This window comes from Neofelis nebulosa, chromosome 7 (genome assembly GCF_028018385.1).
Source record: "Neofelis nebulosa isolate mNeoNeb1 chromosome 7, mNeoNeb1.pri, whole genome shotgun sequence".
Lineage (NCBI taxonomy): Eukaryota > Metazoa > Chordata > Mammalia > Carnivora > Felidae > Neofelis > Neofelis nebulosa.
In genome coordinates this window covers 139,573,543-139,585,546 of record NC_080788.1, presented here as the reverse complement: position 1 = coordinate 139,585,546, position 12,004 = coordinate 139,573,543, and the positions used below count along the sequence as shown (strand labels likewise).

At 55.5% G+C, this 12,004-nt stretch overlaps 1 protein-coding gene across 3 annotated transcripts in view; it reads right to left on the bottom strand.

Moving 5' to 3' along the window:
• Nucleotides 1-10,376, bottom strand: part of TUNAR (TCL1 upstream neural differentiation-associated RNA) — a 48,714-nt gene extending 38,338 nt beyond the window's left edge. The window contains exons 1-3 of one of the 3 annotated variants that reach the window (XM_058740215.1): nt 9,738-10,376; nt 9,131-9,469; nt 753-918 (exon numbers count right to left, since the gene is read on the bottom strand). Coding sequence is in view for 1 of the 3 variants with exons in the window: in XM_058740214.1 (XP_058596197.1) it covers nt 9,131-9,142 (12 nt within the window). In the remaining 2 variants the exon portion in view is untranslated. Of the gene's footprint in view, nt 1-752; nt 919-8,788; nt 8,838-9,130; nt 9,470-9,737 lie in introns of those variants that run through there. The other 2 variants (XM_058740214.1, XM_058740217.1) reach the window with 2 other exon arrangements.
• Nucleotides 10,377-12,004: the final 1,628 nt, after the last annotated feature.

Genomic DNA, 12,004 nt, shown 5'->3' with positions numbered 1-12,004 from the left:
GCCCTGGATCCTCTCAGCTGTGGATGTAGGTCCGGGAGCATTGTTTTTAGGCCAGGAGCAGCCTGAACGCTTCTGCAGAGGCGCAGGGAGACCCATGGCCCGGTGAATCAGGCTGGGACACTGCCCGCTCCATTTCCTGCTGGCCAGAATCCACGACGGCCGGGCAGCGAGTGCCTGAGCCAGCGGCTCCCTCACCTTCCCTCCGAGCCCCAGCAGGGTCGCTGAAGCTGGGGTCTGGGCAGCAGGGGCCTGGAGAATCGCTCAATAAATACAGACCAGTGGATACAGTGCAATCGAGAAAACGGCCTGGAGGTCACAGCCCAGACAGTCACGCTTACATCCACACAGCACGTCTTCCCAAACATTTCACGTGTCTTCACTATGATGTGCAAGTTACGGAGGGAGCGTGAAACGGGACCACCAGCTGGCTTTTTAAAACCCACACCCTCACTCAAACACCTCCCGTGGCTCCCCATCACCTAGGAGACACGGAACACTCCTTATCCTGGCGTTTCAGACCCACGCCCACCAGGCTGGGACTGATACACCTGCTTCCGCGGCCCGACGCTACAGCCCTCCGCCACCCCTGGTTCACCCACCCCCAGCGGTCCAGCGTCTGCAACGTCTGCTCCTGCTTCCCCTCCCCGAATGCCCTTCCGCCTCGCCGCGAATGGCAATGGCTTGGCGAACTGCCACTCATCTCTCAAGGTCAGATGCCCACAACCTCCTCCGTCCAAACCCATCTTTCCCACCTCTGCTCAGGCGCGCCGACCACTCTAACGAGCTACAGGTGGTTACACGACACGGTTCCTGATGGTCTCGGGGTCAGCTGAAGGCAAGGAACACCTTGTCTACCGTCATCCTCCCGCCTGCGGGGACTCTCCGTAAAGGCCTGGCCAGCGTACACAGAGCAGGAATCTGCAAGAGGACCAAAGCTGCACGTGAAAACTCCCCCTCGTAGAAGATTCGAGAAGCGTCTACCGTGGGCAGGCAGGGCCCGGAAGGGTCCGAAGTTTTCGTGGCCTTCTCCGTGTTGACGCACTGCTGGGTAGGCTGTAGGCTTCAAGAGGACCCAAACTAGTGCCTCGTACTGACCACAAAATCCCGCCTGCAAGACTCCTCGTATCTCGTGTGTCTCCACCCAGTTAGGCACTCAGCTGGCCTCGGAGGCAAATGTTACAAGACGGTCCATCTCTCCCTCCTACTCACTACGCCATCGATATTTCTGGGTCCGGTTTGCTGTGCTTCCCCCAGGCCCCAGGAGAGCCACTCTTCACACACAGCCCACGGCTCGTCTTCTCTGGTGGGAGAAGATAAAGGCCGGAGGAATACTGTCTAGGCCTCACTGTTCCATCCGTAGGAAGGCCAGAGCAGGAGTCAGAGAGGAAACCAAGCCAGCTCTGCTCCTCTAGAACTCGCGTCTCTCTGGAGCATCACAGGGCCTAGAACGGAGCCTGGAGGTAGTTCTAGGTGTTCTGGGAGTGTTTGTGGAAGGAAGGGGAAGAGGGATGGCAGGATCATTGGGATCGGTGGCCGCTGAGGGAACTTTCCAGCCCGAGGTGGGGGAGGAGGGAAATCTAGCCTATTTCTAGAAACTTCGTTGGAAAGAGATTTCTAGACCCACTTTGATAACCCCGTCTGGTGATGAGTCATCCTAAAATACGGTGCCCAGTTAAAGGGCTGCTCCTGAAACCACTTGTACTCTGGGGGAAGGCCTTTGAGATCTGTCCCAGTGAGCTTAAGCGTATCGATCTCATGGGTTTACACAGTAGTGGTGGGGCAGAAAATGGCAGCTCCTCGGGGCTATTCCCCACCCTCCGAACACCCCGCCTCGTCAGTCCCCGGCCCCTGAGGGCTCTCGCAGAGTGAGCTGTGTAGTTTTAGGAACGACACAGAAACCAGTGTGGCTAGCAGGGCAGAAGCGAAGGCCAGGAGGCAGGAGAGGCAGTCAGACCCAGGGCCAGCTGGTGCAGGGCCCGGGACCTTCCCAAAGTCACTGGCCACCGCCCTCGGGGACACAGCAAGTAATGGAGATCTCTGAAGAGAAGGCAGTCATGAGCCTGGGGCCCCGCTGGAAAACAAACTGTGGAGGGCAGAGGGGAAGCAGAAAGGGTGGCGAGGAGACAGGAGGGTGGCCTGGGTGAAGCTGAGGAGAGTGGCCAGCACGGGAGGGGGCGCCACAGTCTGAGGACTTTGCAGCAGGAAGGCCATTAGTGATCAGCCAGCCGTGACAACCAGCGAGTCTAGAATTTCGCTGTGGCTGAGACAAGAATTACTTGGAGGGTGTTAAAAACACAGATTCTGGTTCTGATTCAACAGGTCTGCAACAGGGCTGGGGCATCCGTACTTTAGTAAGCTCCCGGGGGTGTGCATGGAGGTGGTCCCCCAAACCCACTGGGGAAAAACCCTGCATGGCCCTGTCCTCGCACGGACAGCCTGGGAAGCCAAGGGAGGAACAGAGTGGGGCAGAGGCTCGTCCCCAGGCGCCCAGGTGAGACAGACAGAAGGCGGCCCGATGGACAGGCCCCTGACTACCCCCCAGGGAGAGCCTGTATTCTGCTACCATAGCCAAGTCTCCCAGATTTTGAATGGACTGCTGAAGAGCGGGGGGTGGGGAGGATGGGGTGCCATCCCAGGGCTCGGGCAGAACCAGAGGCGGGCCCGCCGATGGGAGGAGACGGTGCCAGGCCCGGGCAGAGGGACAGCACAGCTCTCAAACTCCACAGCCATGTCGTGGGGAGGGCCTGAGGACAACCGGCCCTACCGAGGCAACACTGATCTTGTCACTAACACCGACCAAGGAGAGTCTCAACGTTTCCTTTTAGAAATCAAGTGTGCTGTTCCACTCCTGCCTTCTGGGTGGAGAATCCAGGGTCCCGACTTCCATTTCTGCCATTAGATTTTCACGTCGCAAAGCCAGGCTTACTTTTTTTTAGAAGTTATTCAATAAAGCCCTCTCAGCACGTTAACGGCACTGTGTGCGTTCATAAATCATTTTCAGCGTGTGCGTTAGGCTCCCAAGACACATTCATTCTATTTAAAAATAAGAGACTTGTCAATGCTGATGATTAAAAAGAAGATGATTGTCGTTATCATCCACTTTCTGAATTAAAAGCAATAGAGGATCCTCCGGCGGTCACATCAAGGCCACTAGGAACTGAAACAATGTAACCTGTGGCAGAATGTAGCAGCGTGTTGGTCGGGATCTACGTTAGCAGAGAGAGGCTGAAAACCTGGGGTGACCGAAAAACCACAAGGCCCTAGACATTCCTTATTTGCTTTTCTGCTGCAGAATACTGAGAGCGGCATATATCATCAGCTCATCACAGATCATTAAGAAACTAAGCCAACTGGGAAGGGTGCGACCCTCTAAACACCACCACTGACCCTGTGATTCAAAGTTCAGTAACAATCACAGAAGCACGTAGCCTGGCAAATTACCAAGACCCACCACTCTGTGCCCACCAGGAGGGTTTGTGAAGGTATAGGCTCTACCCCTGCGTAAAGGTGCCCCTGCCATCTGTGCTCGTCCTAAGCCACAGACAGACAGCAGGAAAACATCTGAAATTCTTTAGTGAATTTATTCTAGGATCCTTGGTGCTGTAGATGGACATTCCATCATTTCCACGACCACGTCCTAAATTCTGTTCCTCGTAATCACAGAGCAAAAGTCGCAGACCTCAGGGGCGCCTGGGTGCCTCAGTCGGTTAAGCACCCGACTCGTGACTTCGGTTCAGGTCACGATTTCACAGTTCGGGAGTTCGAGCCCCTCATCTGGCTCTACACGGGCAGCACGGAGCCTGCTTGGGATTCTGTCTCCCTCTCTCTCTCTCTGCCCTCCCTCGCTTGCTCTTTCTCTCTCTCTCTCAAAAAATTAAATACAAATAAACTTAAAAAAATTTTTTAATAAAAAAGAAAACAATAAATAAGTCACAGACTTCCGTGCCCTCCTGCCTTATCCCCCGATGCCTCTGCATGGCTGCTTTTGTGTTTTCTGCCATTTAATAGCTGTACGTACTAGAAATCTGGCCCAGAGCTGAAAACCCTGGGCATCTGTTCTCTCAAGGTTTGGGGGCAAGAGGTACCGACTCTATGGGTCTCATGGGGGCCATGCAATGCTATTTCTAAATCACCGAATCAAAAAATTGTGCTGGCTGCAGAGAGGTTTTGGTATCTTACAGATGACAGGTGAATCACAGTGGAGTTTTGCAACACATTGGGTCTCCTTTTTCTCGTTAATCACCTCTCACGAAACTTGAAGCTCTTGGCAGATAAGCAGTTTAGTAATCCAGGGGAGGTAGAGGGAGGGTCCTGTTTGTTAAGAGGTCACTCGCATGACACAGGCAAGGCCGGCATCAGGGCTGGAAGGATGTTAAGCTGCGGTGGAAAAAAAGTAGCCTGGATGTGGTTACTAGAATGTGAAGCCAGGTGACTTCAGTGACTCCCTTGCTGTCCGTACATCGTGTGTCTGGAACCTCCCATCCTGGGTACGGATGACACTCATCCAGATCCGCTGGCCTATCAGCAAAGAACAGCAGCGGCTCTAGGAATGTGCGTTGACTTCCGCCAGCCGCTCGAAAAGCCTGTTATGATGGCATCTCTATTCAGTGGCTCGAAAAGTTCTTCAAAACCTGCATTTCCCCCAACTTCCTGGAAGTTCTTAAAAGCTGCAGGTGAACCTTGAAATTCTGGTATCCTTTCCTCCTATTTCCTTCTGGCTTGTTCTTTCGGGAGGATTAACCCGTGTGGCAACTTGGAGAAGCAGTCAGGCTCCTTTGGAAAGCCTGTTACATAACTTTGATTCTGAAGCCCTTTTAAGGGGTGCAGGCTAGCAACGCCTTCCGAAATGTCCCACGTGCCGGGTTGTGATCACTTCCCCCAGAACCCCAGGGTGACACGGGATCTCGAGGGGTTATTTTAGCCTCCCCTGAAGGACTACCAATACTAACCCTTTTTGGGTGGCACTTGGCTTATTTCTGAATATCTTCGGAATCTAATACATCAGGCACAGAGGGATAAGAAATCCAACGTCCTAACAAAAATGCCGGTGAATTCAGAAATCTCTGCAGGAAAATCACCCCCCACCCCGCCGCCCAGGTCACCCACGTCAAATCGCCTAGACGCTTTCTCGGTGCCATGGTGTTATTTAGAAATTTGGAATGAAGGACCCAATTTGGTTGCCAGGCACACTGCAGTGACAGCAGAAATGAGGTGTGGCACGGGTGACTTAATTTGAAATCCTCCCCGGTTCTGCCATTCACTAACTGCGCGGGTCTGAGCGACACGTTCCAGGTGACACTCTCTCGAGCCCCGGGTTCCTCATCTGGAACGGGAGGTTGGTGGCATCTACAGAAGACAACGTGTTTAAGGACTGTGGGATCCCTTCCCCACCGTCTCCTGTCTCCTCCCGTACCCTCTGTATCTGCCGGTCACTGCGGCTTTGTCCGGAAAGCCGACCTCAGACAGCAGTGACTTCCAGGGTTGCAAGGAAACCCTCGCAGAGAACCCGGCAAAAATACCACTGCCAAATCCACGAACTTCTCACCACTTTTTCAGCTTCAGCTGAGTTCAAGGCTCTAATTAAAGTACTTTCCATTTTCAAAACAACTGCAAACAGTAATTACACACTTCCCCTCCCTACCTTCCAGGAACGGCCTGAGACGGAGGCAGAAGCTCCGAGTCCCCAGGACTTCAAGTTACACAGACAAAACGACATATTCTTCCTCCCCCAACGACCCAGAGTATACAAAGGCTCCCGCGCCTCCTGCCACATGGACCCTGGAGAGGGTCACGGCTCACTCTAGGCTTTTCAGACGTGCACCAAGACGCTACCCTGCAAGGAACCCCGATCGGAGAGCTGGCATAATCACCTTTAGGATGAAAGTCCCATCATCACACATTCAGAGCAGGGTCCCCACTTAGGGTGATAAATGGCATGTTTTATAATGACCGGTTCTCCTTACTGTTTATATGGATGTCTAATTGAAGATGTTACGTAACCTTAAAGTACGGAGCATTCCGGAGCTATTAATAACCGGCTGCATCCCAATCCGAGGACTCTTCAAGCTTAGAGTAGGAGAGATCACCTCCTACTAACACACACACACACACACACACACACACACACACACACATGCATGCACACACATGCACGGAAACATACATACTCGCTGCAGGTGCCTGAACTGAGGCCTAGAGAACAGGAAGAATATGTCCAAAGTCACAGAGCCAATGAACAACAGAGTCAGGAACAAATCCCGTGTTTCCTTGACTCTGGGGATGTTCCTTTCATCTGTGCCTCCCATAGATACCTCTGTCCATCCCTAATGTTGTAGGAAATCTCTGGCACTTGAACTGAGTTCTCAGGATGCTGGGCATGTCAGCTCCAAGCAAGACTTCAGGGTCTAGATCCCGGTTCAGAGACGGGATGCCAACAAGGGAAAGCCTCGTTGTTATTATGCATTTGGGACACACGCCTGTCCCGTCATCCCAAAAGAAATCGAAGGCACCCAAAACATATCTGCACATGAGGCCACTAGATGTATGGTGTGCATGAGCTCAGTTTTAGAGTCTTCCAAAAAGAGGTAGGTTCGAGACAAACCCAAAACTGAAAAGAGAGAATTTATTCCTCATTGTACATTTTCATGCTAGAGATGGGGAGCAAAAGAAAACGGGAAAGAACCGACAAATTATAAACTAAATTATCAGGAACGGGAGTACTGTTTTACTGTGAGTACTGTGGTTTCAGATTTCACGGTGTAAAAACTGTTCTTTCGTAATTACATTAGCATTTTCAAAAGCAACTCAACGAAGACTGTTTCTCTGCATTCATTTTTATTCAAAGCCTGACCAGTTAGCCATGAGGAGCCAAAGCACACAATGCTGGGACTGATACGCCCACAGGAGATGCTTTATTAGCTGTTCGCAGGCCCTATGAGCTATGAGCATGTCGCAATGAAAGCTTTGCTCTGGTTTTGTGAATTTCAAAGTCCCGAAACCTGGGAGCTTAGTTTCTGGGGAAAAGGTGAGACACATGCCCATTTCACTGGGGAGTCAGTAACCCTTTAAAGGACCGTTAATCCACCTCTTTAAAAGACCTATGACAACCCCATTAAGGGCCCATAGGTCAAGTTGACGGATTTAGCTACAACAGGCGAAGAATAAGTCAGGGTCTCAACATCCCTGTGACCCACCTTCTTTTGTCACAGTCCCTCTGTGTCCCTGCTTAGGGATAGACTGCACCCATCACTAATATAACCGGCAAACAATGGCGGGGGGGGGGGATCTAAACATCACTTTATTTACATGACTAATTGTTTAGGCTAAAAAAGCTTTACCTATGCAACTATGATGCATTCTTTCTGGAGGGCAGGCTCACCAGCTTGCCACTTTCTGGCCGGCTGGACATCTAATTGACGCACTGTATTTCATCAGTTTGTAGGGGCCAATGTCATTTCTCCCAACGAAAAGCCTAACCTCTCCCATAACCTCAATCTAGCACCTTGGGACATTTTACAGCCGCCATGCTTTAGACCAATAAATAATCCACCAAAGCACCGCTCAACCTTCCCTTCTTTCGGGTGGACCCCGAATCTCGTGGGTCCCCACTTCAGCCCCTGCTTAGGGATAGACTGCACCCATCAGTAATATAACCGTGTCCTCTTCCTGGAGATCAACAGCCTATTCAGTGCAGAACTATCAGTCCAAATGCATGTGGCTGATGAGCTCACACACCCTGGCTCAGGCCAGTAACCCGCTCTCCTCCCGCTCACAGAATTGTTTAGTTGGAAAGGAACGGAGAGGTCGTCCAGTCGGACTCTGGGAATCGGGAAACTGAGGTTCCCCGCTGCTAAGGGCTTTCCCTGCCCTGACACGAACACTGTCCATGTCATGACAACCAAGCCTAATGCCTAGACACTCAATCGATTAACTAAGCCGCTCAGACCAGCACCAAAGGATTCCATGTGGCTTCCCCCTCCAGGATCGACCTAAGTGCACTTAAGCAAACAGTGAAAAGCTGCAAGCCTGACAACTGGGGACAAGCAGAGAGAGCCCCATGTCTACCGTAAACCCCCCCCCATCCCCTTTTCTTCTAGGCTAGAAAGTGCGAAGTTCTGCTGAAAGGGAGGGTTGGCAAGCATGAGCCAGGATAAAATTTCTGACAGGGTCAGTTCCTGAACGGTGGCCATCTGGGATCAGCCCCAGCGCCTGTTAAATAACCATCTCCAAGACTTACACAACCAGGGGCGGGGAGCCTTGATCAGCCCTCACCCCACAGAAAGGTTTAGGTCACGGCTTCTGAGGCTGAGCATGTGCAGGCAGGCACAGCCTGAAAGGGGCTCAGGAGAAGAACCAAATACTGCCCTTGGCATCCTTGAAGAGGCCTGGGAGACACAGGACTGCAGAAGAGACAGCACCCTGGGGAACATTTTTATCCTCCCCCCCTTTTAACTAAGGGAAGTAACCTTCCGCCTGCAATTCACATTAGGGGCTGGCAGCCACGTGAGGGAAGAATGGACAAAAATGACAGGCTACCGGCAATGTATTTCACCAGAGCAGATACTCACTGGCACAAGTATTTCCACACACATGCAAATGATTCCAGAAAGAGGCAGGTAGCAGAACTGGGACAAGAGTGTGTTTGCTACGAAAGGGATCAGCTTGGTGGAGAAGCCGGTTTCCAATCCTGGTCTCTCACATGCTGGCCCTGTGACCTTGATTAAGTCATTCAACCTCTCTGGGCCTCAGTTTCCAAATCTGAGCCATGGAAGAAGGGGAACCGACTTACCCAGCTCGGCTTGGACACCCATTACGTAGTCACTATATAGGAGTCGTCTCCCTCCACCGATGAGTCTGAACCAAGATGCATATATCCCTATCTGGACCAAACAGGTCTCCCGCCTGCGTGACAAGCCCGCATCTGCCTCCCCGATGGCAGAGGAAAGCCCCGCGTCTCGAAGGCGCCAGGGCTGTTCAGCCTCCCGGGCAAGGTTTGAGGGTGGAGGAAATGGAGGGGTTCCATCGGAAGCCCCGCTGGCTTCCAGGCTATCGGTGGGGGCCGGGAAGGGGGCTCAGAGGCGGCCTCCCGGCCGGAAAGGGCTTTGTTCCCGAGGCGGAGGGCCTGGCTTACCGAGCAGCGCATCCGGAGGCGGGCGGGGGGCGCGCGGGGCACGCAGCAGAGCCACAGCCCGGCCCGGGCCCGAAGCGCCGGAGCCGAAGGAAGGCGAAGAGGAGGAGGAGGAGGAGGAAGAGGAGAAGAAGGAGGAGGCTGCCGCGGGCTCCTGCCTCATTCTCCCGGGCAGCGCTGACCCGCTGGCCGCCGCCGGCTGGGGCTGGCCGCCGGGCGCCGGACCCCGCGCGCGCCGCTCATGTCCCCGTCCGCCGCTGGCGAGGTGTGCGCGCAGCCGGGTCGTCTCCGGGCGGCGCCCCGGGGCTCCTCATGCCCCGCGCAGGGGCTCGGCGGGAGGATCTCGGGGAGGCAGCGCGGAGGGAAAGAGAGAAAGAGAGCGTGAGAGCGCGCAGAGCTGCACCCCGCCGGGGCCGGCGCCCCCGGCAGGACCGCGCCGCCCCACCCACCGTGCCGCTGCGCCCTGCGCTGTGCGCCCGGCGGGGTGCCGAGCCCCAGAAACTTTAGCACATGGCCGGGCCGCGGCCGCGGTGGCGGGAGCTGCCGGGCTCCGCGCGCGCCCATCCCCACTCCCTCCCCGCCCCAGCCCCGGCCTCCGAACCCAGCTTACCGGCGGCGACGGTGACCGCGGCGGTGGGGCGCCCACCCGGCCGCGCGCAGAGCGGTGCGCACCGGCTGGGAAGGAGGAGGGGGCCGGTGGCGTCGGGGTCCCTGCGAGGGCGGGGCACCTGGGCGGTGGCGATCCGCGCCGGTTAAGGCATCCTGGGAGGGGGGCCGCGGGCGAGTCGGGGTCTGCGGCCGGGATGCGGGGAGGTCCGTGCGTCCCCGCCCGCGCCCCGCGGCGCGGCTGCTGACGGCGCGCGCGGGCTTCCCCGGCCGCGGGTCTGCGGAGCCAGCCCCGTTACCTAGCGACTCGCTCCGGGGAGCCCAAGCTGACGCGCGCCACGAACGGGGCTGCGGCAGCCGAAGGGAAGGGAGGGGAGGGGGAGCGTAGGGGAGGGGAGAGCGGGCGGCTGCGGCCGGAGCTCCTCCCTCCCACCGCCTCCCCCTCAGCGCTGGAGAGGGGGCCCCGGGGAAGACGTGGCCTCAGCCTGGCCGGGGCCGGTGGGGGCCGCTGGGGGCCGGCGCCGGGCGGGAAGCGGATGGGGGAGGCACGGAGATGCTCCTTCCCCCTCACCGGGGACGCAGCAGCAGGTGGCGGCGGCGTGGCCGGCTGAGGCCCGGCGCCCACAGGCTCGCCGAGATGGGCCTGGCCCGGGCGGGAGCGCGGCGAGTGTGGCTGTGGGCGCGTGGGTGTGTGTGACAAGCTCCCACCCACGTGGCGTACATGGGACCTGAGGACGCGAGTGAAGGAGGAGGCTCCTCCCTCCTTGGTCTCCCTCCCTCCTTCCTGGACATTCTGCTCCCTGCGATGACTGTCTCTCATCATGGAAGTACAGGTCGCTCTGCTCCCTGCTCTGAGCTCCTCCTATCTTCCGAGAACAGGAGGTCTCGGGCAGCTACGTGGTGATCAAACCTCGGCCACCACCTCCCCTCCCTGGCCCCACCTCATCTCCCCTGTCTCCTTGCCCGCCTCGTCAGGGGACTTTCCTGTTTCTGCATTGGGGGCCTCTTAGACTGGGGTTCACATTCAGGCCCTTTCAGTTGTCTACGGTATGTATGATGCTCCTTAAGTTATTTAACATCTTCACTAAAACGAAGTGCTTGTCCCCCAAAGTCTTAGCTAAGTACTAGCATCTAAGGTGTTCCATGAACGTGCTCAGCATGTGTTTGCTGGAAGGTTTGCAGCCTGTCTCTTGAGCCTGTGGAACCTCACCAAAATACACCTCAGCACCCAGGAAACGGTGCTATGACATACGAAACATATGCTAGCAGCAGGGACCCCTGCTTTTACAGATGAGAGAGGTAACTTGCCCAAATCCACTGGGTGCTTCAAAGCAGAGCTGGGCCCGGAACCCAGGCTTCCTGGTTCCCAGGAACTCAATACCCCACCACCGCCCCCTCTTTAACACCTGAGAATAGCAACCACCTGCCAGGTCACCCACAGGACCAAGGCCATGGCCCTTTCCCACCCTGCTCTCCTCTCTTCCTGTCTGGGATGGCTGTGGGGAGAAAGAAGCAGGGGATGGTCCCTGCGGCGGACGAGGGGGAGCCTACCTACCCTAGAACAATCATTACCCCCCCGCTGTGGGTCTCCAGGACAAGATATGTCCTCCAGCCATCATCATCATCATCATCATCATCATCATCCAGATGCCGTAACTCATATTGAAAAACCCTGCAAACACAACCAAACAGAAACCTGTGTCTTAAGAAACTGAAGTCAAAGGCAGCACTTTTCTGGGAAAACCACTTTGCATCTCAGCCCATGTGCAAGTGTTGAGATGTGACATCTCCTAGTGAAATTGGAGGCAACGCTCTTTAATCCCCTGAGTCCCCAACCAGATTTTATGGTTGACGACAGCCAGCTAGCTGGCCTACAGGAACTCTAGGAGAGCTGTGTCCTGGGGCCATGGTGGCCGCTGGCTCCGCCCTCAGCACAGACTTCCCGAGGTGCAGGGGGAACCGAGACCTAATTTGGTCAGAGAACCCAGTGCTAACAGCAAATGAAACCTCAGGGCTCGTTTTCCGCACGCAACTGGTATCTGGGCCCTGCTCTTCCGGGAACCAAGGCAGCCCGTGGAGAAATGTGATTTGATGGGACACTCCACTCATGCACAGGACGCAAAGATTTGAAAAGTGCTAGCTTATGCTGTAGCCAAAGCCAGGGTGTTCCTTTGCCGCATGTGCATGGGGGTGGGGCAAGGAGGCAGCGGGGAAGGCTTCCCTTAGGTTGCCTTGTCATTCGTGAGCATCAAGATCAAGGAGGCCCGTGAA